At 45.1% G+C, this 27,180-nt stretch overlaps 2 protein-coding genes across 2 annotated transcripts in view; one reads left to right on the top strand and one right to left on the bottom strand.

Moving 5' to 3' along the window:
* LOC139376285 (uncharacterized) overlaps positions 1–27,180 on the bottom strand; it is a 1,125,987-nt gene that overhangs the window by 667,986 nt on the left and 430,821 nt on the right. The window lies entirely within an intron of this gene.
* The window catches only part of LOC139376244 (caprin-1-like), a 43,425-nt gene that overhangs the window by 1,356 nt on the left and 14,889 nt on the right, over positions 1–27,180 (top strand). The window contains exons 3-10 of the mRNA XM_071118571.1: positions 6,503–6,565; positions 7,134–7,220; positions 7,796–8,043; positions 8,373–8,455; positions 11,305–11,478; positions 11,888–11,940; positions 12,207–12,284; positions 14,200–14,376. Coding sequence (XP_070974672.1) covers positions 6,503–6,565; positions 7,134–7,220; positions 7,796–8,043; positions 8,373–8,455; positions 11,305–11,478; positions 11,888–11,940; positions 12,207–12,284; positions 14,200–14,376 — 963 coding nt within the window. The remainder of the gene's footprint in view (positions 1–6,502; positions 6,566–7,133; positions 7,221–7,795; positions 8,044–8,372; positions 8,456–11,304; positions 11,479–11,887; positions 11,941–12,206; positions 12,285–14,199; positions 14,377–27,180) is intronic.

The raw sequence follows: 27,180 nt of genomic DNA, 5'->3' as shown, positions 1-27,180 counted from the left end.
ATTTAGCTAGGCAAGTCTGTTACGAACAAATTCTTATTTACAATGGACAACCTACCGGGGCTGCAGAAAGACATATTTTCACCTTGTCAGCTCGGGGATTCGATCTAGCAACCTTTCGGTTACTGACCCAGCGCTCTAACCACTAGGCTACCTCCTGCCATTGAGCAACACACCTAGCTTGGGGTGTAATCATTAGTTAAAAATGTTTTGCAATGGAAATGAGAGTTCAGGCCTTGAATTTTGTGGTCCTAATGAAGCCTAAAAAAAATCTATGCCTTGTGGCCGTTGTGCCCTTGGCTGAATATAATAATTAGTATTCCCCTTCTCCCGGCTGACGATCGCTCTGAAGCACCTCACTCGCATGGCTTTCTCAGATATCTCAATTCTTATTAGCTAATGCCATCATGTGACTGGGTTCTTTTCACACCCATTGCAGACTTAGGCAACAAGCGAAGATTGGCACATCGGACGGGGAATTCCAAGACGCATATTGAAGATGTATGAACTGTCCACATTTACTTTTTGTCAGCCAACATAATGAGTAACGAAGCACTAGTCTGTGTCAATCTCCCATAGTAGAAAAGTTGACCTATTCTGTTGGTCAACTTGTCATTCTGTGCGAGAAATAAATATTCCAAACAAACTCTGGGACAGTTGTGGGACGATAGATCCCCAATTAATACAACCCCCTATTAAAAAAAATACAACTTTTTAAAGCAATGAGACGGGTGCAACAGATCAGAATGTTTAACCTTAAAATGTTGATCAACCATTAGGCTATTTCTTCACATTAGAAAAGCAGCAAATGCGCATGGCAGTAGGCTATAAGCACAAATGCGCATGGCAGTAGGCTATAAGCACAAATGCGCATGGCAGTAGGCTATAAGCACAAATGCGCATGGCAGTAGGCTATAAGCACAAATGCGCATGGCAGTAGGCTATAAGCACAAATGCGCATGGCAGTAGGCTATAAGCACAAATGCGCATGGCAGTAGGCTATAAGCACAAATGCGCATGGCAGTAGGCTATAAGCACAAATGCGCATGGCAGTAGGCTATAAGCACAAATGCGCATGGCAGTAGGCTTTAAGCACAAATGCGCATGGCAGTAGGCTATAAGCACAAATGCGCATGGCAGTAGGCTATAAGCACAAATGCGCATGGCAGTAGGCTATAAGCACAAATGCGCATGGCAGTAGGCTATAAGCACAAATGCGCATGGCAGTAGGCTATAAGCACAAATGCGCATGGCAGTAGGCTATAAGCACAAATGCGCATGGCAGTAGGCTATAAGCACAAATGCGCATGGCAGTAGGCTATAAGCACAAATGCGCATGGCAGTAGGCTATAAGCACAAATGCGCATGGCAGTAGGCTATAAGCACAAATGCGCATGGCAGTAGGCTATAAGCACAAATGCGCATGGCAGTAGGCTATAAGCACAAATGCGCATGGCAGTAGGCTATAAGCACAAATGCGCATGGCAGTAGGCTATAAGCACAAATGCGCATGGCAGTAGGCTATAAGCACAAATGCGCATGGCAGTAGGCTATAAGCACAAATGCGCATGGCAGTAGGCTATAAGCACAAATGCGCATGGCAGTAGGCTATAAGCACAAATGCGCATGGCAGTAGGCTATAAGCACATGCGCATGGCAGTAGGCTATAAGCACAAATGCGCATGGCAGTAGGCTATAAGCACAAATGCGCATGGCAGTAGGCTATAAGCACAAATGCGCATGGCAGTAGGCTATAAGCACAAATGCGCGCATGGCAGTAGGCTATAAGCACAAATGCGCGCATGGCAGTAGGCTATAAGCACAAATGCGCGCATGGCAGTAGGCTATAAGCACAAATGCGCGCATGGCAGTAGGCTATAAGCACAAATGCGCGCATGGCAGTAGGCTATAAGCACAAATGCGCGCATGGCAGTAGGCTATAAGCACAAATGCGCGCATGGCAGTAGGCTATAAGCACAAATGCGCGCATGGCAGTAGGCTATAAGCACAAATGCGCGCATGGCAGTAGGCTATAAGCACAAATGCGCGCATGGCAGTAGGCTATAAGCACAAATGCGCGCATGGCAGTAGGCTATAAGCACAAATGCGCGCATGGCAGTAGGCTATAAGCACAAATGCGCGCATGGCAGTAGGCTATAAGCACAAATGCGCGCATGGCAGTAGGCTATAAGCACAAATGCGCGCATGGCAGTAGGCTATAAGCACAAATGCGCGCATGGCAGTAGGCTATAAGCACAAATGCGCGCATGGCAGTAGGCTATAAGCACAAATGCGCGCATGGCAGTAGGCTATAAGCACAAATGCGCGCATGGCAGTAGGCTATAAGCACAAATGCGCGCATGGCAGTAGGCTATAAGCACAAATGCGCGCATGGCAGTAGGCTATAAGCACAAATGCGCGCATGGCAGTAGGCTATAAGCACAAATGCGCGCATGGCAGTAGGCTATAAGCACAAATGTTCCATTGTGCAGTTTGTACAAAACAACGCTCTCAAATGCGAGCGGTTTCATATGATCGATGAAAATGTCCTTTTTAGAAAGGAAGATGCAACAACTAGCATGGGTTGATGACTAGGGTTGATGACTAGGGTTGTGTCTTTGGTTTGCTGGACAACTAAAGAAAGTTGAGAACATGAAATACTGGTTTCAATGGCATATGAGGAAGTGATTTTATTTAAAAAAATAAATTAAAAAAATAATCCACTTAACAAAAAAATAATCCACTATGGTCGGACCATGGTAAGACCAGCCTCAATGATAAAGAAATGTCCAGGTTTTAAACAATTTACGTTTATGGTTAAATCGTTTTGAAAATGTTGACTGCCTCTGCTCAGTTTGCAAGGTGAGTGAGTTTGCAGTGTGCAACAGACACTGCCCCTTCTCTCCTATATGAATGATTTAGTGCCTTCAGTATGTCCACAGACTCACGTCTTTAGATGTTTAATATTAGTCATGATCCTACATTATATTTGTCAAACATGACCGCCGTTTAGTGGTGTGTGTGTGTGTGTCAAGTCACTTTAAAAAAAAAAAAAAAAGTTTGGATACATTTTCGAGCGCCTCCATGACAGCCTGTACCCAGTAGGCTCTCAGCTACAACTTTGACATGTTGCATTAAAAGAGGAAAAGAAATAGGCCTGAACAAAATTCTTATTTATAATGACGGCCCTTGGAGGCTATTTATGTACATTTACCAAAACATACATTCACAGAATAGTGTTTTTTTTGCCAATGAAGCCACTTATGCACTTCCCCCAGAGTCAGATGAACAGGAACAACTACCATGGTAACTGTTCTTGTAGGGGGGGGGGGGGGGGTCATTGGATATTTTGGATGGTGCCCTGGCAGAGATGATGGCTTTGGTGCCCTGGCAGACTGGGCACCTCTTGAAGGCCAAATGGTCTTGCCCCTAAAACCACAAAATTCCAGGCCTGCGGGAGTATCTATTGAGACAAATTCAGCTAGGTCCCTTCTCGTTTGGTTCCTAGTGATACAACCCTTGCTCTTGGGCTGATCCGGGCAATGCTTCCAGCGTCTTGTGTGTCTGGGGACTTATTGAATTAAAAAAAAGACTGCAAACAGACACATTTTCTGTTTTGATGCACAACAGTTACTACTTGCATGGTTTTTCTATTGACGCATATGCTAGTGCACAGGTTCAGTGCCAACATCATTGTGCTGATCATGACAGCAGTTTCCTCTCTGACAAATCAATGCAAATTGCATTATCCAATTCCTTCCAACTGTGTTTTTTGGAGGGGAGGAGGGTTCTCTAAAATAGACACAGCTGTCCTAGTAAGTCATCATTGCTGCAGACACAGCGTCTTGCTTTCTGGGTGTCACTGCTTAGTTGCAACATCATCACGTCGTCTTCGCCGACATTTTACAATTGCACGATGAAAGTGCAGTCCCTGGCCAGCTAGCTCAGGGGTTTTCAAACTCTTCTTGCCAAGGGATCCTCCCCGCCCAGGCAAACCGACGACCCAGAAATCCCCATCATATGTTAGAAGTAATCAACTTTTTTATTTTTATGAATTGATATGGGAGGCAGTTTTATTCTGACCTGGAAGAGGAAGTGTAAACTCTAACAGTCTATTAGCTAGAAGGATATCTTGGCGGTGAATAACTTTTTTTTTTTTTTTTTTCGTTTTAAAGCTAATTTCCTGAATTTTGGCCATGGCTAATGCTGTTTCTCTGCTCAAACATAACAAAATCAATGGCATGTGCACTGAGTAACACAACTTTGTATCGATTGTCTCTTATTGCCTAGCTTTTATTTGATAGTTTTCAGACGGTATTAGGATTGCAGTTGGGGGAAAACACTGGACTAGAGTTTACACACGTGGTGTTAGCCAAAGCTGTTCTGAAGAAGCTTGTCCATCTCATTTAACCTACTAGCTGTAAAGGCACACTTGTATTGTGTTGCTCAGAGGTGTCCGACAAACCTTGCATTTTTGTTAGTGTACCGTTACCATGGGATTAGCAATTGAACCTGGGGATGAGGTTACCATTGGATATCTGTTGCAGGTTTTAGTGTTGCAGGAATGAGGATCGGGGCATCTGCTTCCCACTTCAACCAACAACTGAGACATTTCAGCTCTTGTTTAAAATAAAAAAACTAAAAAAAACTTTATTTAGCTAGGCAAGTCAGTTAAGAACAAATTCTTATTTTCAATGACTGCCTACAGGGGAACAGTGGGTACGGTACCTGCCTTGTTCAGGGGAACAGTGGGTACGGTACCTGCCTTGTTCAGGGGAACAGTGGGTACGGTACCTGCCTTGTTCAGGGGAACAGTGGGATAAACTGCATTGTTCAGGGGAACAGTGGGTACGGTACCTGCCTTGTTCAGGGGAAGAACAACATATTTTTTTACCTTGTCAGCTCGGGGATTCAATCTTGCAACATTTTGGTTACTAGTCCAACGCTCTAACCACTAGACTACCTGCCGCCCCTCCACTCTAACCACTAGACTACCTGCCGCCCCTCCACTCTAACCACTAGACTACCTGCCGCCCCTCCACTCTAACCACTAGGCTACCTGCCGCCCCTCCTCTCTAACCACTAGGCTACCTGCCGCCCCTCCACTCTAACCACTAGTCTACCTGCCGCCCCTCCACTCTAACCACTAGGCTACCTGCCGCCCCTCCACTCTAACCACTAGACTACCTGCCGCCCCTCCACTCTAACCACTAGTCTACCTGCCGCCCCTCCACTCTAACCACTAGTCTACCTGCCGCACCTCCACTCTAACCACTAGGCTACCTGCCGCCCCTCCACTCTAACCACTAGGCTACCCTGCCGCCCCTCCACTCTAACCACTAGGCTACCTGCCGCCCCTCCACTCTAACCACTAGACTACCTGCCGCCCCTCCACTCTAACCACTAGTCTACCTGCCGCCCCTCCACTCTAACCACTAGGCTACCTGCCGCCCCTCCACTCTAACAACTAGACTACCTGCCGCCCCTCCACTCTAACCACTAGGCTACCCTGCCGCCCCTCCACTCTAACCACTAGGCTACCTGCCGCCCCTCCACTCTTACCACTAGACTACCTGCCGCCCCTCCACTCTAACCACTAGTCTACCTGCCGCCCCTCCACTCTAACCACTAGGCTACCTGCCGCCCCTCCACTCTAACAACTAGACTACCTGCCGCCCCTCCACTCTAACCACTAGGCTACCTGCCGCCCCTTCACTCTAACCACTAGTCTACCTGCCGCCCCTCCACTCTAACCACTAGGCTACCTGCCGCCCCTCCACTCTAACCACTAGTCTACCTGCCGCCCCTCCACTCTAACCACTAGGCTACCTGCCGCCCCTCCACTCTAACCACTAGGCTACCTGCTGCCCCTCCACTCTAACCACTAGACTACCTGCCGCCCCTCCTTTCTAACCACTAGGCTACCTGCCGCCCCTCCACTCTAACCACTAGTCTACCTGCCGCCCCTCCACTCTAACCACTAGACTACCTGCCGCCCCTCCTTTCTAACCACTAGGCTACCTGCCGCCCCTCCACTCTAACCACTAGGCTACCTGCCGTCCCTCCACTCTAACCACTAGACTACCTGCCGCCCCTCCACTCTAACCACTAGGCTACCTGCCGCCCCTCCACTCTAACCACTAGGCTACCTGCCGTCCCTCCACTCTAACCACTAGACTACCTGCCGCCCCTCCTTTCTAACCACTAGTCTACCTGCCGCCCCTCCACTCTAACCACTAGGCTACCTGCCGCCCCTCCACTCTAACCACTAGGCTACCTGCCGCCCCTCCACTCTAACCACTAGTCTACCTGCCGCCCCTCCACTCTAACCACTAGTCTACCTGCCGCCCCTCCACTCTAACCACTAGGCTACCTGCCGCCCATCCACTCTAACCACTAGGCTACCTGCCACCTACTATGTAGATATTTTGTTAATTATACCATCAGATCAACACCCTGTTTGTTTCAATTGCAACATACTGTAATGGTTCTTTCTGTCTTACAGGGCAAGCTGGATGATTATCAATCTAAGAAGAATAAAGGGGAACGTCTCAACCAGGACCAACTGGTAGGTCAATTAACCAATAAGGCCCGGGGGGGGGGGGTGTATATGGCTTAATATACCACGGCTAGGGGCTGTTCTTGGGCACGACGCAACGCGGAGTGCCTGAATACAGTCCTTGGCCGTGGTATATTGGCCATATATCACAAACCCCCAAGGTGCCTTATTTGTTGTATTTGTTGCTGTTATAAACTGTTTACCACGGCTGTCAGCCAATCAGCATTCAGGGCTCGAACCACCCCAGTTTATAACGCTCAACAACATGCTGTATGAGTCATCTGTAGTCCCTCAACTAACATCACTGGATTGGTGTTTCCAAGCGTTCCATCGCATTGCTTTTCACCAATGAGCCTGTCTTCAGTTCAGTGCTTCAAGGAAGCAGGAAGAAGGGATGCAATGCATTTTAAGACTTTGAACAGTATATGTTAGGCTTTCTGTGTTAACCAGTTTCCTCTCCCCCTCTCGCTCTCTCTCCCCCTCTCGCTCTCTCTCCCCCTCTCGCTCTCTCTCCCCCTCTCGCTCTCTCTCCCCCTCTCGCGCTCTCTCTCTCTCTCTCTCTCTCTCGTCTCTGAAGGATGCCCTGACCAAGTACCAGGAAGTGACTAATAATCTGGAGTTTGCCAGGGAGTTACAGAAGAGCTTCCTGTCACTGGGACAAGATGTAAGCAAGACGCTTGACCACTAAACTGCTCCAGGATGCACTGCTCTGGCTGACCCTAGATTCCTGCCCTGGGGGGATAAAGCATTGTTCTAACGCTGGGGGTCTCTGGCGCTGGGGAGTCTCTGGCGCTGGGGAATCTCTGGCGCTGCCCCATGTCTTTTTGCATTGATATGGCTAACACCAAAGCTCCTGTACGCTAGAGATACCAGGAGACTGATTTTGTTTTAAAAAATTCAGAACATTGTGGTCTGACTCCCTGCCTGCCTATCTGTCTGGCAAACGGTACCGGAGAGTTGGCTCTCGGACCAACCGGCTCCCCAAGCCGTAAGACTGATTAAATAGCCAGACTACAAAATAGTCAATAGTCAGATACCAAAACTATCTGCACTGACTCTCTTGCATGAACCATGCGCATACTCACTGGACTATACAGTGTGTTCAGAAAGTATTCCAGAACCCTTGACTTATTAACTTTGTGTTGTTGGGGAAGGGCTCGTAAGCAAGAATTTCAGGGTGAAGTCTGTATCAGTCGTATTCGGGGCCAACGTGACCAATGAATTGTGATTTCTCTCCAGATCCAGAAGGCGGTGAAGAAGGCAGCGCGACGGGAACAGCTCCAGAGAGAAGAGTCTGAGCAGAAGAGGCTGAAGACTGTCCTAGAGCTCCAGTTTCTCCTGGACAGGCTTGGAGAGGACAGTGTGAGGCAGGAGCTGAGACAGGGGGCTGCCAGTGTTGACACACCCTCACTTCTCACCGACACGGAGCTCACTGCCCTGGACGAGCTCTATAAACTAGTGGGACCAGAACCAGACCAAAACACCAGGTTAGACAGTGGGAGAAAATATATATGTGTGTACTTTTTTTTGTTGTTTTTCTATAACATGTCTTGGGTTTCAGGAGCTTCTCGGCTATCTGTCAAATACATACCATGAACATGATGGTCAACTTGGATGTTTAGAAACTGGGGTTTCACCTTTGTTGTTTGTTGACAGCCCCGATTTGAGAGGGAGTTGCGCAACTCAAGCCTGATCAAGACATTTGTGTCAATGTTGCACTCCATAAAACCGCAGGAGCATTGAACAGCGTGTAAGGGGGGGGGGGGGGGAATTATCTTTCTTTCCCCACGTTCCAACTTTACCACTCCCATTGCAGATTTACTGACCAGTACGAGGAGGCTTCTCAACACCTCATGGATCTGTTGGAGGGGAAGGACAAAGCAGTGGCAGGAACTACGTGTAAGTCTAACCAACAACTGCCTGGGTGTGTTCAGTGATGTTGCTGAGAGGATTCTATATTCTAAGCTGACAACCATTTCTGTTCTACAGCATACTTATTTTTGTTGGTATGTTCTTTAACTTGATTTACATCAGGCCCCTCTGCAGTCGTCTCTGCATCGATGGAAGCTACTGAAAAGCATTTTATTTTCATTTAAAAAAAAGGGGGGGGGGGGTTCGGTATTCCAGTTTGGCCATAGCTTGTTCCCACAGATCTAATACATCTGGGACCAGGCTAGTTTGGCCAATGACTTTGTCTAATATTTGTTCTCTAGACAGGAAAGACATTAATTATTCAGGAAGTCTTTTGGTCTTTTAGTTACACAGTAGGTAGCAGGATATTGTGGCAAATGGATTTATAACTCGGAAAAGACTGAAAGGATTCTGTGAGTGTGTTTGGACTTTATACTGCCAGCTCTCAACAGCCAGCGGTAACTAACTATCCACTGTCTTGTCACATAACTATTTGATGATTATAAGATTTCTCCTACATATCCCGAGGTGTCTTGTCTTCAGGGAGATATCTTGGAGACCTAAAAGGCAACCCAGTTCCTGTCTGTTCTGTGATTTCCATGGCCTTGTACAGTAGTTTGAGGGTGCATTCTATATGAGTAATCATGGCCTAGGGTCGTAGGCTAAATGAGTGGTGGTTTGAGATTGCTGAGCCCCTTTGGGTGGGTGGGGGGGGGGGGGGGGGGGGGTATTGCTGAGGTCTTGGGACACACAAAATGATTTTGGAACTAACATATCCTGATTTTGATAAGTATTCAACGCCCTGAGTGAGCTTTGGAAGTGGTTACAGCTGTGAGTCTTCCTGGATAAGTCTCTTAAGAGCTTTTCTCACCTGTAAGAGGTCGACCGATTTTCAATTAGGGCCAATTTCAAGTTTTCACAACAGTCGCTAATCAGCATTTTTGGACACTGACTAGATTGCACTCCATGGGGAGACTGCGTGGCAGGCTGACCACCTGTTACGTGAGTGCAGGCAGCAAGGAGCCATGTTAAGATGGCTTTTGGGGCGGCAGGGTAGCCTAGTGGTTAGAGTGTTGGACTAGTAACCGGAAGGTTGCAAGTTCAAAGCCCCGAGCTGACAAGGTACATCTGTCGTTCTGTCCCCTGAACAAGGCAGTTAACCCACTGTTCCTAGGCCGTCATTGACCGTCATTGACAATAAGAATTTGTTCTTAACTGACTTGCCTAGTTAAATAAAGATACAAATAAAGATTGCATTAAACGTATCTTGTAAAAAAAAACCAATCAATTTTAATTAACATAATCACTAGTTAACTACACATGGTTGATATTACTAGTTTAACTAGCTTGTCCTGCGTTGCATATAATCAATGCCGTTGCCTGAAATGATCACTTCTCAGAGTCAGGGTATATGCAACGGGCCAGGGGACCCAAACTGCTGCAAAGACCATTTCTTCCTAACAAAGACTGTAATTAATTTGTGGGAATTGTACATAATTATGACATAACATTGAACATTGCAATGTAACAGGAATATCTAGACTTATGGATGCCACCCGTTAGATAAAATACGGAACGGTTCCGTATTTCACTGAAAGAATAAACATTTTGTTTTCTAAATTATAGTTTCTGGGTTTTGACCATATTAATGACCAAAGGCTCGTATTTCTGTGTGGTTATTATATTATAATTTAGTATATGATTTGATATTTGATAGAGCAGTCTGACTGAGCGGTGGTAGGCAGCAGCAGCAGGCTCGTAAGCATTCACTCAAACAGCAGCTCTTAGCAATGCTTGAGGCTCAGTGCTGTTTATGACTTCAAGCCAATCAAGTCCTGAGATGAGAATACTAAAGTGCCTATTAGAACATCCAATAGTCAAAGGTTAATGAAATACAAATGGTAGAGAGAGAAATAGTCCTATAATAACTACAACCTAAAACTTCTTACCTGGGAATATTGAAGACTCCTGTTAAAAGGAACCACCAGCTTTCATATGTTCTCATGTTCTGAGCAAGGAACTGAAACGTTAGCTTTCTTACATGGCACATATTGCACTTTTACTTTCTTCACCAACACTTTGTTTTTGCATTATTTAAACCAAATTGAACATGTTTCATTATTTATTTGAGACTAAATATATTTGATTTATATATTATATTAAGTTAAAATAAGTGTTCATTGTTCATTCAGTATTATTATATATATATCTCTCTCTTTGCCGATTAATCGGTATCACCTTTTTTCAATAATCGGTATCAGCATTGAAAAATCCTAATTGGTTGACCTGTACTGTACAATATTTGCTCATTTATTATTTGAGATTCTTCAAGCTGGTTCAAGTTGGTTGTTGATCATGGCTAGACAGCCATTTTTCATGTCTTGACACAGATTTTCAAGTCAACTGTAACTAGGCCACTTGGAAACATTCACTGTCGTCTTGGCAAGCAACTCGAGTGTAGATTTGGCCTTGTGTTTTAGGTTATTGTCCTACTTGAAAGGGGATTTGTCTGTCTGGGAAAACAGATTGGACTTGTGATTAGCTCGATTCCGTTTCTTGTTAGCTTCGCTGGTTAGATTTGTCCACCATTATATTGTATATGTCAACAGTGTAGTGTGTTTTAAAAAAAAATGGAGTTTCAATTGTTACTGATGACTCCATCACAGTTTGTGTTGGCATGATGGTTTGAAAAGGGGTATCAGATGGTCCCTTTTGGCATCAGCAGTCTCTGCCTAGCCGAGTTGAAAAGCATTCTTCTCAAATGTAGATGTCCACCATATTGTTTTGTACAATTGACATGTTTGTTAATGGTGTTCTCAATTCCTCTCCCTACCCAGACAAAGCTCTGAAGGACAGCCTGAACCGAGTGCTGCTAAGTGGGTACTTTGACCAAGCCCAGTCTCACCAGAATGGAGTGTGCGAGGAGACCGAGGAGCAGGCCGTCGCTGTAGTGGAGGAGACCGAGGAGCAGGCTGTAGTGGAGGAGACCGAGGAGCAGGCCGTCGACCCAGGTCAAAATCTTTGACGTTGGCGTTTAGAAATGTGCACTGAGTTATAAATTGACCAAAGTTATACATATTATGTTAGCTAAATGAGTCTCTTTCCTTGACCATCCTTACAAATGTGCACTTATTCCCCCATTCCCCCATTTTTTTTTTTTTAAATGACTAAGCAATACCAATGTTAGCGAAAGTACACTTTAGTTGGTTAATTTGTAATCGAGCTGGAAGCAATACAAATGTAGTTAGCTTAAGTACACTTTAAAGTTAATTTGTAAGCCATACAAAATGTAGCTGTTAGCTTAAGTTTGCTGTAATTGTTGTTTTTATTTTACCACCACAAATTTCCCAATTGGGACAATAAAGATGATTGATTGATTGGCTTTCGTCCTGCGTTCTGAAAGTTATTTTCTCTTTCCAGAGGGCGAAATAGTTGAAGAGTACATAGAGCCCATTGAGGTGGAAGCTACAGAGGTGAGAGGCTTTCCTACCCTGGGTCGTGTTGATTAGAGCTTCATTTTGGCCAAACTTAAAACGATTAAATAATGGCCCAGCATTTTGTGACGGAAAACTAAAATGAGTGCTTCTTATCGGACAAATTTAATTCAGATAGTACCTCTCAAGTTCACTGATTTCGGGACGATTTCTTCCGTTTAGTGCCTACTGAACACGACCCTTCTATTTCAGTTCTTATGACTCGGCTGGTTTGTGACGGCGGCCATCTTGTTTCTGTCTTTCAGTTCGTTAACAGACAATTCATTCTAGACACCACATACAGCGACAAGGAGCAAGGAGATGAGTGGACCACTGAAACGGAGGTATTTATGCTGCTCGCCTGTTCCTGACTACCTCATCCTTCGTCCTCCATTTTGTATTGACTCTGTCCTCTTCACTGACAGTCCACTGGTTCTCTCCCTACCATCACACAACACTGATGGGTATCTTTTTTTTGTTGATATAGAAACATTCATAATTTAATACAAATGTATCTCTGGTCATTAACAGACAGCATCTGTTAAAGATCCATTGAACATGCTCCACACAAACCAGGTAGGTTGTAGACCGGGTCGGGGAGTAAGGGGTTACATGTATCTGATTACAAATCAACATCCGTTACATTACCAGCTAACATTGTAATCGGATACTTAAAAAAAATAAAAACTAAATTACGTCTAAAAAAAGTTGACACCTTTCTGTTTTCAAAATGACATTCAAATCCGCATTGGGGAAAAAAAAGGTGAACGATTCTGACAAGCTAGAGGGAACTGATGACACCAAATACATTTGGATCGCGGGAAAATGGCAGGAATGGGCTTTTGTCAACTACAGTCCAAGATACGTCTTCCAATGGTGCGACTGCTGTCGGCATCCGAAGATGATCCAACTTGAATATACGGCTTGGATGTTAGGATGACCGCAGCAGGGATGCAAATTAGTCGCGTTTCGGCGAAATTCACCGTTTTGAATCCAAAATAGGTGACCTACGTGATTCGTGTAGATCCGATGAAGTTAGATCACTACTGGCAGAAAGCGAACGAGTGATGCTGCTGTATCCAACGCTCAGTCAGTCGTTTACATAACAGAATGCAACGCAGCACTCGGCTGAAGAGACGACCAATTTACTAGTTACAGCAGCACGTCCCCTGAACGATAACGAAGAGGTAACGTTAAGGTGAGAAGCCTGACCACGGAGACTGGGGTGAGAAGGTAATCTTCATGAGCTGTGACTGGGGAAAAACTACTGGCACTTGGAAAGTTTGAGATAAGGGAGAAAGTGTGGTGGAACAACAATTTAATTTTTCACACGCAAATAGCACTTTTTGGTATTGCACAAAGCATGCCATTCCACGAGCAGCATTTATTTTTCATCTCGAAGCAGTGAGCCCCAATCAGTCCTCCATGCCCAATCAGGCCTCCATGACGACACAATCACAATCGACAGATTAGATAGATGATTTCTTAGTTTGTGGGTTATGCTCAGGTCAAACAATGTTTTCCCTAATCTATTTCCAAGTCCAATTTTTGAAGCCCCACGAGTATTAAATTAAATGACTGAATCTGACAGACTTATTTTTTTTTAAATATAGCCTTAATGGTATATATAGCCTTAATGGTATTACATGTAGGAGAAAGCAATGAGTTAGAAGAAGTCTACATGATCAACACAAAGTAAAATGCAACATTGATTTATGGCCAGCTATGTAAACATTGATTTATGGCCAGCTATGTAAACATTGATTTATGGCCAGCTATTTAAACATTGATTTATGGCCAGCTATGTAAACATTGATTTATGGCCAGCTATGTAAACATTGATTTATGGCCAGCTATGTAAACATTGATTTATGGCCAGCTATGTAAACATTGATTTATGGCCAGCTATGTAAACATTGATTTATCCTGCAAAAAAAAATTGTAATATTGTTTGTCTTCTAATGCCTTTTTTTTAAAGGGGAAAGTAATCTAAAAGTTTGGGTAATCCAAAAGTTTAACTGATTACAACCGATGGATTACATTTAGAAAGTAACCAACTCTGGTTGTAGAGCGCCAGTTTAGGGTTGCAACATTCTAAATAAATAAATAAAAAACGTTCCCATAATGCCCTTTTAAATTTTTTTTTTTTTTTTAAGAGTTCTTGTTTATAGATCGGGAAAGTATCCGGAGATTTTCAACCCCAGGTCCTCCCGGGTTTCCATGACAACCCCTGACCATACTTTCCCCCTTTTTTTTCAGGAGGTGAGAACCATCCTGAAACAGCCTGTACAGTCAGCTCCTCCCCCTATCACCACAGAGGCCCAATCCCTGGACAGGGCCACGCCCCCAGGCACGCCCCCTGCAGACTCGGTGGTCAGGAAGCAGGAGGTCCAGAACCTCTTGTCACAGATGCAAGGCCCTTACAACTTCATGCAGGTGAGGATTTAAACAACAACTCTATTTAAGACTGTTTTCCCGCCGCGCTAAAGCCTAGGCATTATCTCTGACTAGTGACAGATGCAGGGGCCTTACAACTCCGTGCAGGTAAAGAAGCTGAGCTTTTCATATTGAGAACTTTCATGTCCTCGAGGCAATTTATTTTGCAGCAAAGGGCATACAGACTATCGCATATTCAACTGTAAAAGACAACAGAAAAACTGATGTTTACTAAAAAACTGCAGGATAGTGCAACAATCTTTTTAAAATTAGGGCTATGACAATATCACGATACTCGTTAGTGTCGTGGCAAGGAAACGGAACGTAAAGCAGATTTGAACTTCTTTATGAAAAACAGCCTTAATGTTTCAATCAAACAATGTTGTTGTCGTCCAGACTCACTTGTATTTTAGGGACGAACGATATATCGGTGAACATATCGGAATCGGACGATATTAGCTAAAAAATACCAGCATCTGCATCGGCCCGATGTGTAAGTTTAACACCGATGTGCAAAACCAATGTCAAAGTTGACGTACCTGTATAACGTAGGTAGATGACCTACATACCTGTATAATACCTATAACGTAGGTAGATGACCTACATACCTGTATAATACCTATAACGTAGGTAGATGACCTACTTACCTATATAACGTAGGTAGATGACGTGCATACCTGTATAACGTAGGTAGATGACGTGCATACCTGTATAACGTAGGTAGATGACGTGCCTACCTGTATAACGTAGGTAGATGACGTGCATACCTGTATAACGTAGGTAGATGACGTGCCTACCTATATAACGTAGGTAGATGACGTGCATACCTGTATAACGTAGGTAGATGACGTGCCTACCTGTATAACGTAGGTAGATGACGTGCCTACCTGTATAACGTAGGTAGATGACGTGCCTACCTGTATAACGTAGGTAGATGACGTGCCTACCTGTATAACGTAGGTAGATGACGTGCCTACCTGTATAACGTAGGTAGATGACGTGCCTACCTGTATAACGTAGGTAGATGACGTGCCTACCTGTATAACGTAGGTAGATGACGTGCCTACCTGTATAACGTAGGTAGATGACGTGCCTACCTGTATAACGTAGGTAGATGACGTGCATACTTGTATAACGTAGGTAGATGACGTGCATACTTGTATAACGTAGGTAGATGACGTGCATACTTGTATAACGTAGGTAGATGACGTGCATACCTGTATAACGTAGGTAGATGACGTGCATACTTGTATAACGTAGGTAGATGACGTGCATACTTGTATAACGTAGGTAGATGACGTGCATACTTGTATAACGTAGGTAGATGACGTGCATACTTGTATAACGTAGGTAGATGACGTGCATACCTGTGTAACGTAGGTAGATGACGTGCATACTTGTATAACGTAGGTAGATGACGTGCATACCTGTGTAACGTAGGTAGATGACGTGCATACCTGTGTAACGTAGGTAGGTGAGGTAATGTCAAAGCTGACGTGCATGCCTACAGTTGAAGTCGGAAGTTTACATACACCTTAGCCAAATATATTTAAACTCAGTTTGTCACAATTCCTGACATTTAATCTTGTTAAAAATGTCTCGTCTTAGGTCAGTTAGGATCACCACTTTATTTAAAGAATGTGAAATGTCAGAATAATAGTAGAGAATGATTTATTTCAGCTTTTATTTCTTTCATCACATTCCCAGTGGGTCAGAAGTTTACATACACTTAATTAGTATTGGGTAGCGTTGCCTTTAAATTGTTTAACTTGGGTCAAAAGTTTCAGGTAGCCTTCCACAAGCTTCCCACAAAAAAGTTGGGTGAATTTTGGTACATTCCTCCTGACAGAGCTGGTGTAACTGAGTCAGGTTTGTAGGCCTCCTTGCTCGCACACGCTTTTTCAGTTCTGCCCACAAATGTTTTATAGGACTGAGGTCAGGGCTTTGATGGCCACTCCAATACCTTGACTATGTTGTCCTTAGCCTCCTAGTGCGGAAATCCCGTTAACGGGATCAAATTCGACAACATCCAGTGAAATCGGAGCGCGCCAAATACAACGCCGAAATACTAAACATTCATGAAAATACAAGTGTCTTACATTGTTTAAAAGCGTAACTCCTTGTTAATCCAGCTACAATACATACCTGTATAATACCTATAACGTAGGTAGATGACCTACATACCTGTATAATACCTATAACGTAGGTAGATGACGTGCCTACCTGTATAACGTATAACGTAGGTAGATGACGTGCCTACCTGTATAACGTAGGTAGATGACGTGCCTACCTGTATAACGTAGGTAGATGACGTGCATACCTGTATAACGTAGGTAGATGACGTGCCTACCTGTATAACGTAGGTAGATGACGTGCCTACCTGTATAACGTAGGTAGATGACGTGCCTACCTGTATAACGTAGGTAGATGACGTGCCTACCTGTATAACGTAGGTAGATGACGTGCCTACCTGTATAACGTAGGTAGATGACGTGCTTACCTGTATAACGTAGGTAGATGACGTGCATACCTGTATAACGTAGGTAGATGACGTGCATACTTGTATAACGTAGGTAGATGACGTGCATACCTGTATAACGTAGGTAGATGACGTGCATACCTGTATAACGTAGGTAGATGACGTGCATACTTGTATAACGTAGGTAGATGACGTGCATACTTGTATAACGTAGGTAGATGACGTGCATACTTGTATAACGTAGGTAGATGACGTGCATACTTGTATAACGTAGGTAGATGACGTGCATACTTGTATAACGTAGGTAGATGACGTGCATACCTGTGTAACGTAGGTAGATGACGTGCATACCTGTGTAACGTAGGTAGGTGAGGTAATGTCAAAGCTGACGTGCATGCCTACAGTTGAAGTCGGAAGTTTACATACACCTTAGCCAAATATATTTAAACTCAGTTTGTCACAATTCCTGACATTTAATCTTGTTAAAAATGTCTCGTCTTAGGTCAGTTAGGATCACCACTTTATTTAAAGAATGTGAAATGTCAGAATAATAGTAGAGAATGATTTATTTCAGCTTTTATTTCTTTCATCACATTCCCAGTGGGTCAGAAGTTTACATACACTTAATTAGTATTGGGTAGCGTTGCCTTTAAATTGTTTAACTTGGGTCAAAAGTTTCAGGTAGCCTTCCACAAGCTTCCCACAAAAAAGTTGGGTGAATTTTGGTACATTCCTCCTGACAGAGCTGGTGTAACTGAGTCAGGTTTGTAGGCCTCCTTGCTCGCACACGCTTTTTCAGTTCTGCCCACAAATGTTTTATAGGACTGAGGTCAGGGCTTTGATGGCCACTCCAATACCTTGACTATGTTGTCCTTAGCCTCCTAGTGCGGAAATCCCGTTAACGGGATCAAATTCGACAACATCCAGTGAAATCGGAGCGCGCCAAATACAACGCCGAAATACTAAACATTCATGAAAATACAAGTGTCTTACATTGTTTAAAAGCGTAACTCCTTGTTAATCCAGCTACAATACATACCTGTATAATACCTATAACGTAGGTAGATGACCTACATACCTGTATAATACCTATAACGTAGGTAGATGACGTGCCTACCTGTATAACGTATAACGTAGGTAGATGACGTGCCTACCTGTATAACGTAGGTAGATGACGTGCCTACCTGTATAACGTAGGTAGATGACGTGCATACCTGTATAACGTAGGTAGATGACGTGCCTACCTGTATAACGTAGGTAGATGACGTGCCTACCTGTATAACGTAGGTAGATGACGTGCCTACCTGTATAACGTAGGTAGATGACGTGCCTACCTGTATAACGTAGGTAGATGACGTGCCTACCTGTATAACGTAGGTAGATGACGTGCTTACCTGTATAACGTAGGTAGATGACGTGCATACCTGTATAACGTAGGTAGATGACGTGCATACCTGTATAACGTAGGTAGATGACGTGCATACTTGTATAACGTAGGTAGATGACGTGCATACCTGTATAACGTAGGTAGATGACGTGCATACCTGTATAACGTAGGTAGATGACGTGCATACTTGTATAACGTAGGTAGATGACGTGCATACTTGTATAACGTAGGTAGATGACGTGCATACTTGTATAACGTAGGTAGATGACGTGCATACTTGTATAACGTAGGTAGATGACGTGCATACTTGTATAACGTAGGTAGATGACGTGCATACTTGTGTAACGTAGGTAGATGACGTGCATACCTGTGTAACGTAGGTAGGTGAGGTAATGTCAAAGCTGACGTGCATGCCTACAGTTGAAGTCGGAAGTTTACATACACCTTAGCCAAATATATTTAAACTCAGTTTGTCACAATTCCTGACATTTAATCTTGTTAAAAATGTCTCGTCTTAGGTCAGTTAGGATCACCACTTTATTTAAAGAATGTGAAATGTCAGAATAATAGTAGAGAATGATTTATTTCAGCTTTTATTTCTTTCATCACATTCCCAGTGGGTCAGAAGTTTACATACACTTAATTAGTATTGGGTAGCGTTGCCTTTAAATTGTTTAACTTGGGTCAAAAGTTTCAGGTAGCCTTCCACAAGCTTCCCACAAAAAAGTTGGGTGAATTTTGGTACATTCCTCCTGACAGAGCTGGTGTACCTGAGTCAGGTTTGTAGGCCTCCTTGCTCGCACACGCTTTTTCAGTTCTGCCCACAAATGTTTTATAGGACTGAGGTCAGGGCTTTGATGGCCACTCCAATACCTTGACTATGTTGTCCTTAGCCTCCTAGTGCGGAAATCCCGTTAACGGGATCAAATTCGACAACATCCAGTGAAATCGGAGCGCGCCAAATACAACGCCGAAATACTAAACATTCATGAAAATACAAGTGTCTTACATTGTTTAAAAGCGTAACTCCTTGTTAATCCAGCTGCTTTGTCAGATTTCAATTACGGTGAAAGCAGACCATGCGATTATCTGAGGACAGTGCCCCGCATTAAACATTTTCCAAACAAGCAGAGGTAGCGATAAAATAAATCACTTACCTTTTGAAGATCTTCCTCTGTTTTCAATCCCAAGGGTCCCAGCTACACATCAAATGGTCGTTTTGTTCAATAAAGTCCTTCTTTATATCCCCAAAAAATCAGTTTAGTTGGCGTGCTTGATTCAGTAATCCACCTGTTTCCTTCGTTCAAAATGAATCCCAAACGTTACCAATAAACTTTGTCCAAACAAAGTCAAACAACGTTTCTAATCAATCCTCAGGTACCCTAATATGTAAATAAACAATACAATTTAAGACCGAGAATAGTATTACCTGATATAAATAACGATGTGCTCACCACAATACTACAGTCAAAATGGGAGCCACCTAGAAAAATGACAAATTCTAGCTCATTTATCAAAATCCAAGCCTGAAATTCTTTCCACAAGACTGACATCTTGTGGAAGTCCTAGGAACTGCAATCTGGGAGGTAATTCCTTTGATTTTCCCAATAACAAGGATTTAAATGGGCAGACACCTCAAAAAATGAAAAAAAACAGAAAGGAGAATCCACAGGTTTTCACCTGCCATATCAGTACCGTTTTACTCAATTTTAGAAACTTCAGTGTTTTCTATCCAATACTATGCATATCCTAGCTTCAGGCCCTGAGTAACAGGGCAGTTTACTTTGGGCATGTCAGTCATCCGAATATTTTGGCACAACTTTGAAAGTATGCTTGGGGTCATTGTCCATTTGGAAGACCCATTTACGACCAAGCTTTAACTTCCTGACTGATGTCTTCAGATGTTGCTTCAATATATTCACATCCTTTTCCTCACACTTTTTCCTCCAAACATAATGATGGTCATTATGGCCAAACAGTTCTATTTTTGTTTCATCAGACCAGAAGACATTTCTCCAAAAAAGTACAATCTTTGTCCCCATGTGCAGTTGCAAACTGTAGTCTGGCTTTTTTTATGGCGGTTTTGGAGCAGAGGCTTCTTCCTTGCTGCGCGGCCTTTCAGGTTATGTCGATAGAGGACTCGTTTTACTGTGGATATAGATACTTTTGTACCTGTTTCCTCCTGCATCTTCACAAGGTCCTTTGCTGCTGTTCTGGGATTGATTTGCGCGTTTTGCACAAAAGTACGTGCATCTCTAGGAGACAGTGCATCGCCTTCTTGAGCTGTAGGCCGACTGCATGGTCCCATGGTGTTTATACTTGCGTACTATTGTTTGTACAGATGAACGTGGTACCTTCAGGCGTTTGGAAATTGCTCCCAAGGATGAACCAGACTTATGGAGGTCTACAATTTTTTTTCTGAGGTCTTGACTGATTTCTTTTGATATTCCCATGATGTCAAGCAAAGAGGCACAGAGATTGAAGGTAGGCCTTGAAATACATCCACAGGTACACCTCCAATTGACTCAAATGATGTCAATTAGCCTATCAGAAGCTTCTAAAGCCATGACATCATTTTCTGGAATTTTCCAAGCTGTTTAAAGGCTGTCAACTTAGTGTATGTAAACTTCTGACCCACTGGAATTGTGATACAGTGATTTATAAATTAAATAATCTCTGTAAACCATTGTTGAAAAAAATACTTGTGTCATGCACAAAGTAGATGTACTAACCAACTTGCCAAAACTATAGTTAACAAGAAATTTGTGGAGTGGTTGAAAAACTAGTTTTAATGACTCCAACCTAAGGTGTATGTAAACTTCCGACTTCAACTGTATATAGCGTAGGTAGATGACGTGCATATCTGCAGTTGAAGTCGGAAGTTTACATACACCTTAGGTTGGAGTCATTAAAACTCGTTTTCAGCATTGATGTTTTGTATGGTAGAGTTGCGTCAAGTCGATCACCGTCTCATTTTTGTTGTTGTTGATACGTTAGATGGGACAATGTTAGCCTTCAACAATGTTAGCCTGCTGAGCTAAACTCTAGGCTCTCCGTTAAGTGCTCAGCTGCCAAACATCGGTTTGGCTAACCACACCAGCAAAAGATGTGGTTTTCGCCATGATAGAACTGATTCTGTTTTGCATTGAACTGTGTCGGTTATTGTGGAAATTCTGTTAGATGAACGCCTGTAATTGGTATTTGTAGTGAGGGAAAATAACACGCTGACTTCAGGGCATTCTGGTGGGCTCAATGTCCTGCAGTAGCTCAACGCAGGTATAAAAACTACATTCAAAAGTTTTCGTTTTATTAAATTTGAGAATTTCAAATGTCCTGGTATATCCTTGTAGGTAAAAATGTCACCAAGGATAATTTAGACAAACTGGGGGGGGGGGGGGGGGGGGATGGCTCAAATCAATACAAATGTCCATTACAATATCCAGATATTCGATTTAATCGTCCTCCCTAGTACACATAAGAAGCATTGTGCTTCTAGCTGGTTGACTGTGGGACACATAAGAAGCATTGGGCTCCTAGCTGGTTGACTGGTTCAGATATAGAGCGTTGGGCTCCTAGCTGGTTGACTGTGGTACACATAATAAGCGTTGGGCTCCTAGCTGGTTGACTGTGGTACACATAATAAGCATTGGGCTCCTAGCTGGTTGACTGTGGTACACATAATAAGCATTGGGCTCCTAGCTGGTTGACTGTGGGACAGATATAGAGTGTTGGGCTCCTAGCTGGTTAACTGTGGTACACATAAGAAGCATTGTGCTTCTAGCTGGTTGACTGTGGTACACATAAGAAGCATTGTGCTTCTAGCTGGTTGACTGTGGTACACATAATAAGCATTGGGCTCCTAGCTGGTTGACTGTGGGACAGATATAGAGTGTTGGGCTCCTAGCTGGTTGACTGGTTCAGATATAGAGTGTTGGGCTCCTAGCTGGTTGACTGGTTCAGATATAGAGTGTTGGGCTCCTAGCTGGTTGACTGTGGTACACATAAGAAGCATTGTGCTTCTAGCTGGTTGACTGTGGGACAGATATAGAGTGTTGGGCTCCTAGCTGGTTGACTGTGGTACACATAATAAGCATTGTGCTTCTAGCTGGTTGACTGTGGGACAGATATAGAGTGTTGGGCTCCTAGCTGGTTGACTGTGGGACAGATATAGAGCGTTGGGCTCCTAGCTGGTTGACTGTGGGACAGATATAGAGCGTTGGGCTCCTAGCTGGTTGACTGTGGGACACATAAGAAGCATTGGGCTCCTAGCTGGTTGACTGGTTCAGATATAGAGCGTTGGGCTCCTAGCTGGTTGACTGTGGTACACATAATAAGCGTTGGGCTCCTAGCTGGTTGACTGTGGTACACATAATAAGCATTGGGCTCCTAGCTGGTTGACTGTGGTACACATAATAAGCATTGGGCTCCTAGCTGGTTGACTGTGGGACAGATATAGAGTGTTGGGCTCCTAGCTGGTTAACTGTGGTACACATAAGAAGCATTGTGCTTCTAGCTGGTTGACTGTGGTACACATAAGAAGCATTGTGCTTCTAGCTGGTTGACTGTGGTACACATAATAAGCATTGGGCTCCTAGCTGGTTGACTGTGGGACAGATATAGAGTGTTGGGCTCCTAGCTGGTTGACTGGTTCAGATATAGAGTGTTGGGCTCCTAGCTGGTTGACTGGTTCAGATATAGAGTGTTGGGCTCCTAGCTGGTTGACTGTGGTACACATAAGAAGCATTGTGCTTCTAGCTGGTTGACTGTGGGACAGATATAGAGTGTTGGGCTCCTAGCTGGTTGACTGTGGTACACATAATAAGCATTGTGCTTCTAGCTGGTTGACTGTGGGACAGATATAGAGTGTTGGGCTCCTAGCTGGTTGACTGTGGGACAGATATAGAGCGTTGGGCTCCTAGCTGGTTGACTGTGGGACAGATATAGAGCGTTGGGCTCCTAGCTGGTTGACTGTGGGACACATAAGAAGCATTGGGCTCCTAGCTGGTTGACTGGTTCAGATATAGAGCGTTGGGCTCCTAGCTGGTTGACTGTGGTACACATAATAAGCGTTGGGCTCCTAGCTGGTTGACTGTGGTACACATAATAAGCATTGGGCTCCTAGCTGGTTGACTGTGGTACACATAATAAGCATTGGGCTCCTAGCTGGTTGACTGTGGGACAGATATAGAGTGTTGGGCTCCTAGCTGGTTAACTGTGGTACACATAAGAAGCATTGTGCTTCTAGCTGGTTGACTGTGGTACACATAAGAAGCATTGTGCTTCTAGCTGGTTGACTGTGGTACACATAATAAGCATTGGGCTCCTAGCTGGTTGACTGTGGGACAGATATAGAGTGTTGGGCTCCTAGCTGGTTGACTGGTTCAGATATAGAGTGTTGGGCTCCTAGCTGGTTGACTGGTTCAGATATAGAGTGTTGGGCTCCTAGCTGGTTGACTGTGGTACACATAAGAAGCATTGTGCTTCTAGCTGGTTGACTGTGGGACAGATATAGAGTGTTGGGCTCCTAGCTGGTTGACTGTGGTACACATAATAAGCATTGTGCTTCTAGCTGGTTGACTGTGGGACAGATATAGAGTGTTGGGCTCCTAGCTGGTTGACTGTGGGACAGATATAGAGCGTTGGGCTCCTAGCTGGTTGACTGTGGGACAGATATAGAGTGTTGGGCTCCTAGCTGGTTGACTGTGGGACAGATATAGAGCGTTGGGCTCCTAGCTGGTTGACTGTGGGACAGATATAGAGCGTTGGGCTCCTAGCTGGTTGACTGTGGGACAGATATAGAGCGTTGGGTTCCTAGCTGGTTGACTGTGGGACAGATATAGAGCGTTGGGCTCCTAGCCTGTTGACTGTGGGACAGATATAGAGCGTTGGGCTCCTAGCTGGTTGACTGTGGGACAGATATAGAGCGTTGGGCTCCTAGCTGGTTGACTGTGGGACAGATATAGAGCGTTGGGCTCCTAGCTGGTTGACTGTGGGACAGATATAGAGCGTTGGGCTCCTAGCTGGTTGACTGTGGGACAGATATAGAGCGTTGGGCTCCTAGCTGGTTGACTGTGGGACAGATATAGAGCGTTGGGCTCCTAGCTGGTTGACTGTGGGACAGATATAGAGCGTTGGGCTCCTAGCTGGTTGACTGTGGGACAGATATAGAGCGTTGGGCTCCTAGCTGGTTGACTGTGGGACAGATATAGAGCGTTGGGCTCCTAGCTGGTTGACTGTGGGACAGATATAGAGCGTTGGGCTCCTAGCTGGTTGACTGTGGGACAGATATAGAGCGTTGGGCTCCTAGCTGGTTGACTGTGGGACAGATATAGAGCGTTGGGCTCCTAGCTGGTTGACTGTGGGACAGATATAGAGCGTTGGGCTCCTAGCTGGTTGACTGTGGGACAGATATAGAGCGTTGGGCTCCTAGCTGGTTGACTGTGGGACAGATATAGAGCGTTGGGCTCCTAGCTGGTTGACTGTGGGACAGATATAGAGCGTTGGGCTCCTAGCTGGTTGACTGTGGGACAGATATAGAGCGTTGGGCTCCTAGCTGGTTGACTGTGGGACAGATATAGAGCGTTGGGCTCCTAGCTGGTTGACTGTGGGACAGATATAGAGCGTTGGGCTCCTAGCTGGTTGACTGTGGGACAGATATAGAGCGTTGGGCTCCTAGCTGGTTGACTGTGGGACAGATATAGAGCGTTGGGCTCCTAGCTGGTTGACTGTGGGACAGATATAGAGCGTTGGGCTCCTAGCTGGTTGACTGTGGGACAGATATAGAGCGTTGGGCTCCTAGCTGGTTGACTGTGGGACAGATATAGAGCGTTGGGCTCCTAGCTGGTTGACTGTGGGACAGATATAGAGCGTTGGGCTCCTAGCTGGTTGACTGTGGGACAGATATAGAGCGTTGGGCTCCTAGCTGGTTGACTGTGGGACAGATATAGAGCGTTGGGCTCCTAGCTGGTTGACTGTGGGACAGATATAGAGCGTTGGGCTCCTAGCTGGTTGACTGTGGGACAGATATAGAGCGTTGGGCTCCTAGCTGGTTGACTGTGGGACAGATATAGAGCGTTGGGCTCCTAGCTGGTTGACTGTGGGACAGATATAGAGCGTTGGGCTCCTAGCTGGTTGACTGTGGGACAGATATAGAGCGTTGGGCTCCTAGCTGGTTGACTGTGGGACAGATATAGAGCGTTGGGCTCCTAGCTGGTTGACTGTGGGACAGATATAGAGCGTTGGGCTTAGCTGGTTGACTCCTAGCTGGTTGACTGTGGGACAGATATAGAGCGTTGGGCTCCTAGCTGGTTGACTGTGGGACAGATATAGAGCGTTGGGCTCCTAGCTGGTTGACTGTGGGACAGATATAGAGCGTTGGGCTCCTAGCTGGTTGACTGTGGGACAGATATAGAGCGTTGGGCTCCTAGCTGGTTGACTGTGGGACAGATATAGAGCGTTGGGCTCCTAGCTGGTTGACTGTGGGACAGATATAGAGCGTTGGGCTCCTAGCTGGTTGACTGTGGGACAGATATAGAGCGTTGGGCTCCTAGCTGGTTGACTGTGGGACAGATATAGAGCGTTGGGCTCCTAGCTGGTTGACTGTGGGACAGATATAGAGCGTTGGGCTCCTAGCTGGTTGACTGTGGGACAGATATAGACTGTGGGACAGATATAGAGCGTTGGGCTCCTAGCTGGTTGACTGTGGGACAGATATAGAGCGTTGGGCTCCTAGCTGGTTGACTGTGGGACAGATATAGAGCGTTGGGCTCCTAGCTGGTTGACTGTGGGACAGATATAGAGCGTTGGGCTCCTAGCTGGTTGACTGTGGGACAGATATAGAGCGTTGGGCTCCTAGCTGGTTGACTGTGGGACAGATATAGAGCGTTGGGCTCCTAGCTGGTTGACTGTGGTACACATAAGAAGCGTTGGGCTCCTAGCTGGTTGACTGATATAGAGCGTTGGGCTCCTAGCTGGTTGACTGTGGGACAGATATAGAGCGTTGGGCTCCTAGCTGGTTGACTGTGGGACAGATATAGAGCGTTGGGCTCCTAGCTGGTTGACTGTGGGACAGATATAGAGCGTTGGGCTCCTAGCTGGTTGACTGTGGGACAGATATAGAGCGTTGGGCTCCTAGCTGGTTGACTGGTTCAGATATAGAGCGTTGGGCTCCTAGCTGGTTGACTGTGGGACAGATATAGAGCGTTGGGCTCCTAGCTGGTTGACTGTGGGACAGATATAGAGCGTTGGGCTCCTAGCTGGTTGACTGTGGGACAGATATAGAGCGTTGGGCTCCTAGCTGGTTGACTGTGGGACACTGTGGGATATAGAGCGTTGGGCTCCTAGCTGGTTGACTGTGGGACAGATATAGAGCGTTGGGCTCCTAGCTGGTTGACTGTGGGACAGATATAGAGCGTTGGGCTCCTAGCTGGTTGACTGTGGGACAGATATAGAGCGTTGGGCTCCTAGCTGGTTGACTGTGGGACAGATATAGAGCGTTGGGCTCCTAGCTGGTTGACTGTGGGACAGATATAGAGCGTTGGGCTCCTAGCTGGTTGACTGTGGGACAGATATAGAGCGTTGGGCTCCTAGCTGGTTGACTGTGGGACAGATATAGAGCGTTGGGCTCCTAGCTGGTTGACTGTGGGACAGATATAGAGCGTTGGGCTCCTAGCTGGTTGACTGTGGGACAGATATAGAGCGTTGGGCTCCTAGCTGGTTGACTGTGGGACAGATATAGAGCGTTGGGCTCCTAGCTGGTTGACTGTGGGACAGATATAGAGCGTTGGGCTCCTAGCTGGTTGACTGTGGGACAGATATAGAGCGTTGGGCTCCTAGCTGGTTGACTGTGGGACAGATATAGAGCGTTGGGCTCCTAGCTGGTTGACTGTGGGACAGATATAGAGCGTTGGGCTCCTAGCTGGTTGACTGTGGGACAGAT

Source organism: Oncorhynchus clarkii, chromosome 2 (genome assembly GCF_045791955.1).
Source record: "Oncorhynchus clarkii lewisi isolate Uvic-CL-2024 chromosome 2, UVic_Ocla_1.0, whole genome shotgun sequence".
Taxonomy (NCBI): domain Eukaryota; kingdom Metazoa; phylum Chordata; class Actinopteri; order Salmoniformes; family Salmonidae; genus Oncorhynchus; species Oncorhynchus clarkii.
Note: the sequence above shows the minus strand (reverse complement) of the source record. Positions and strands in the feature narration are given on the sequence as shown.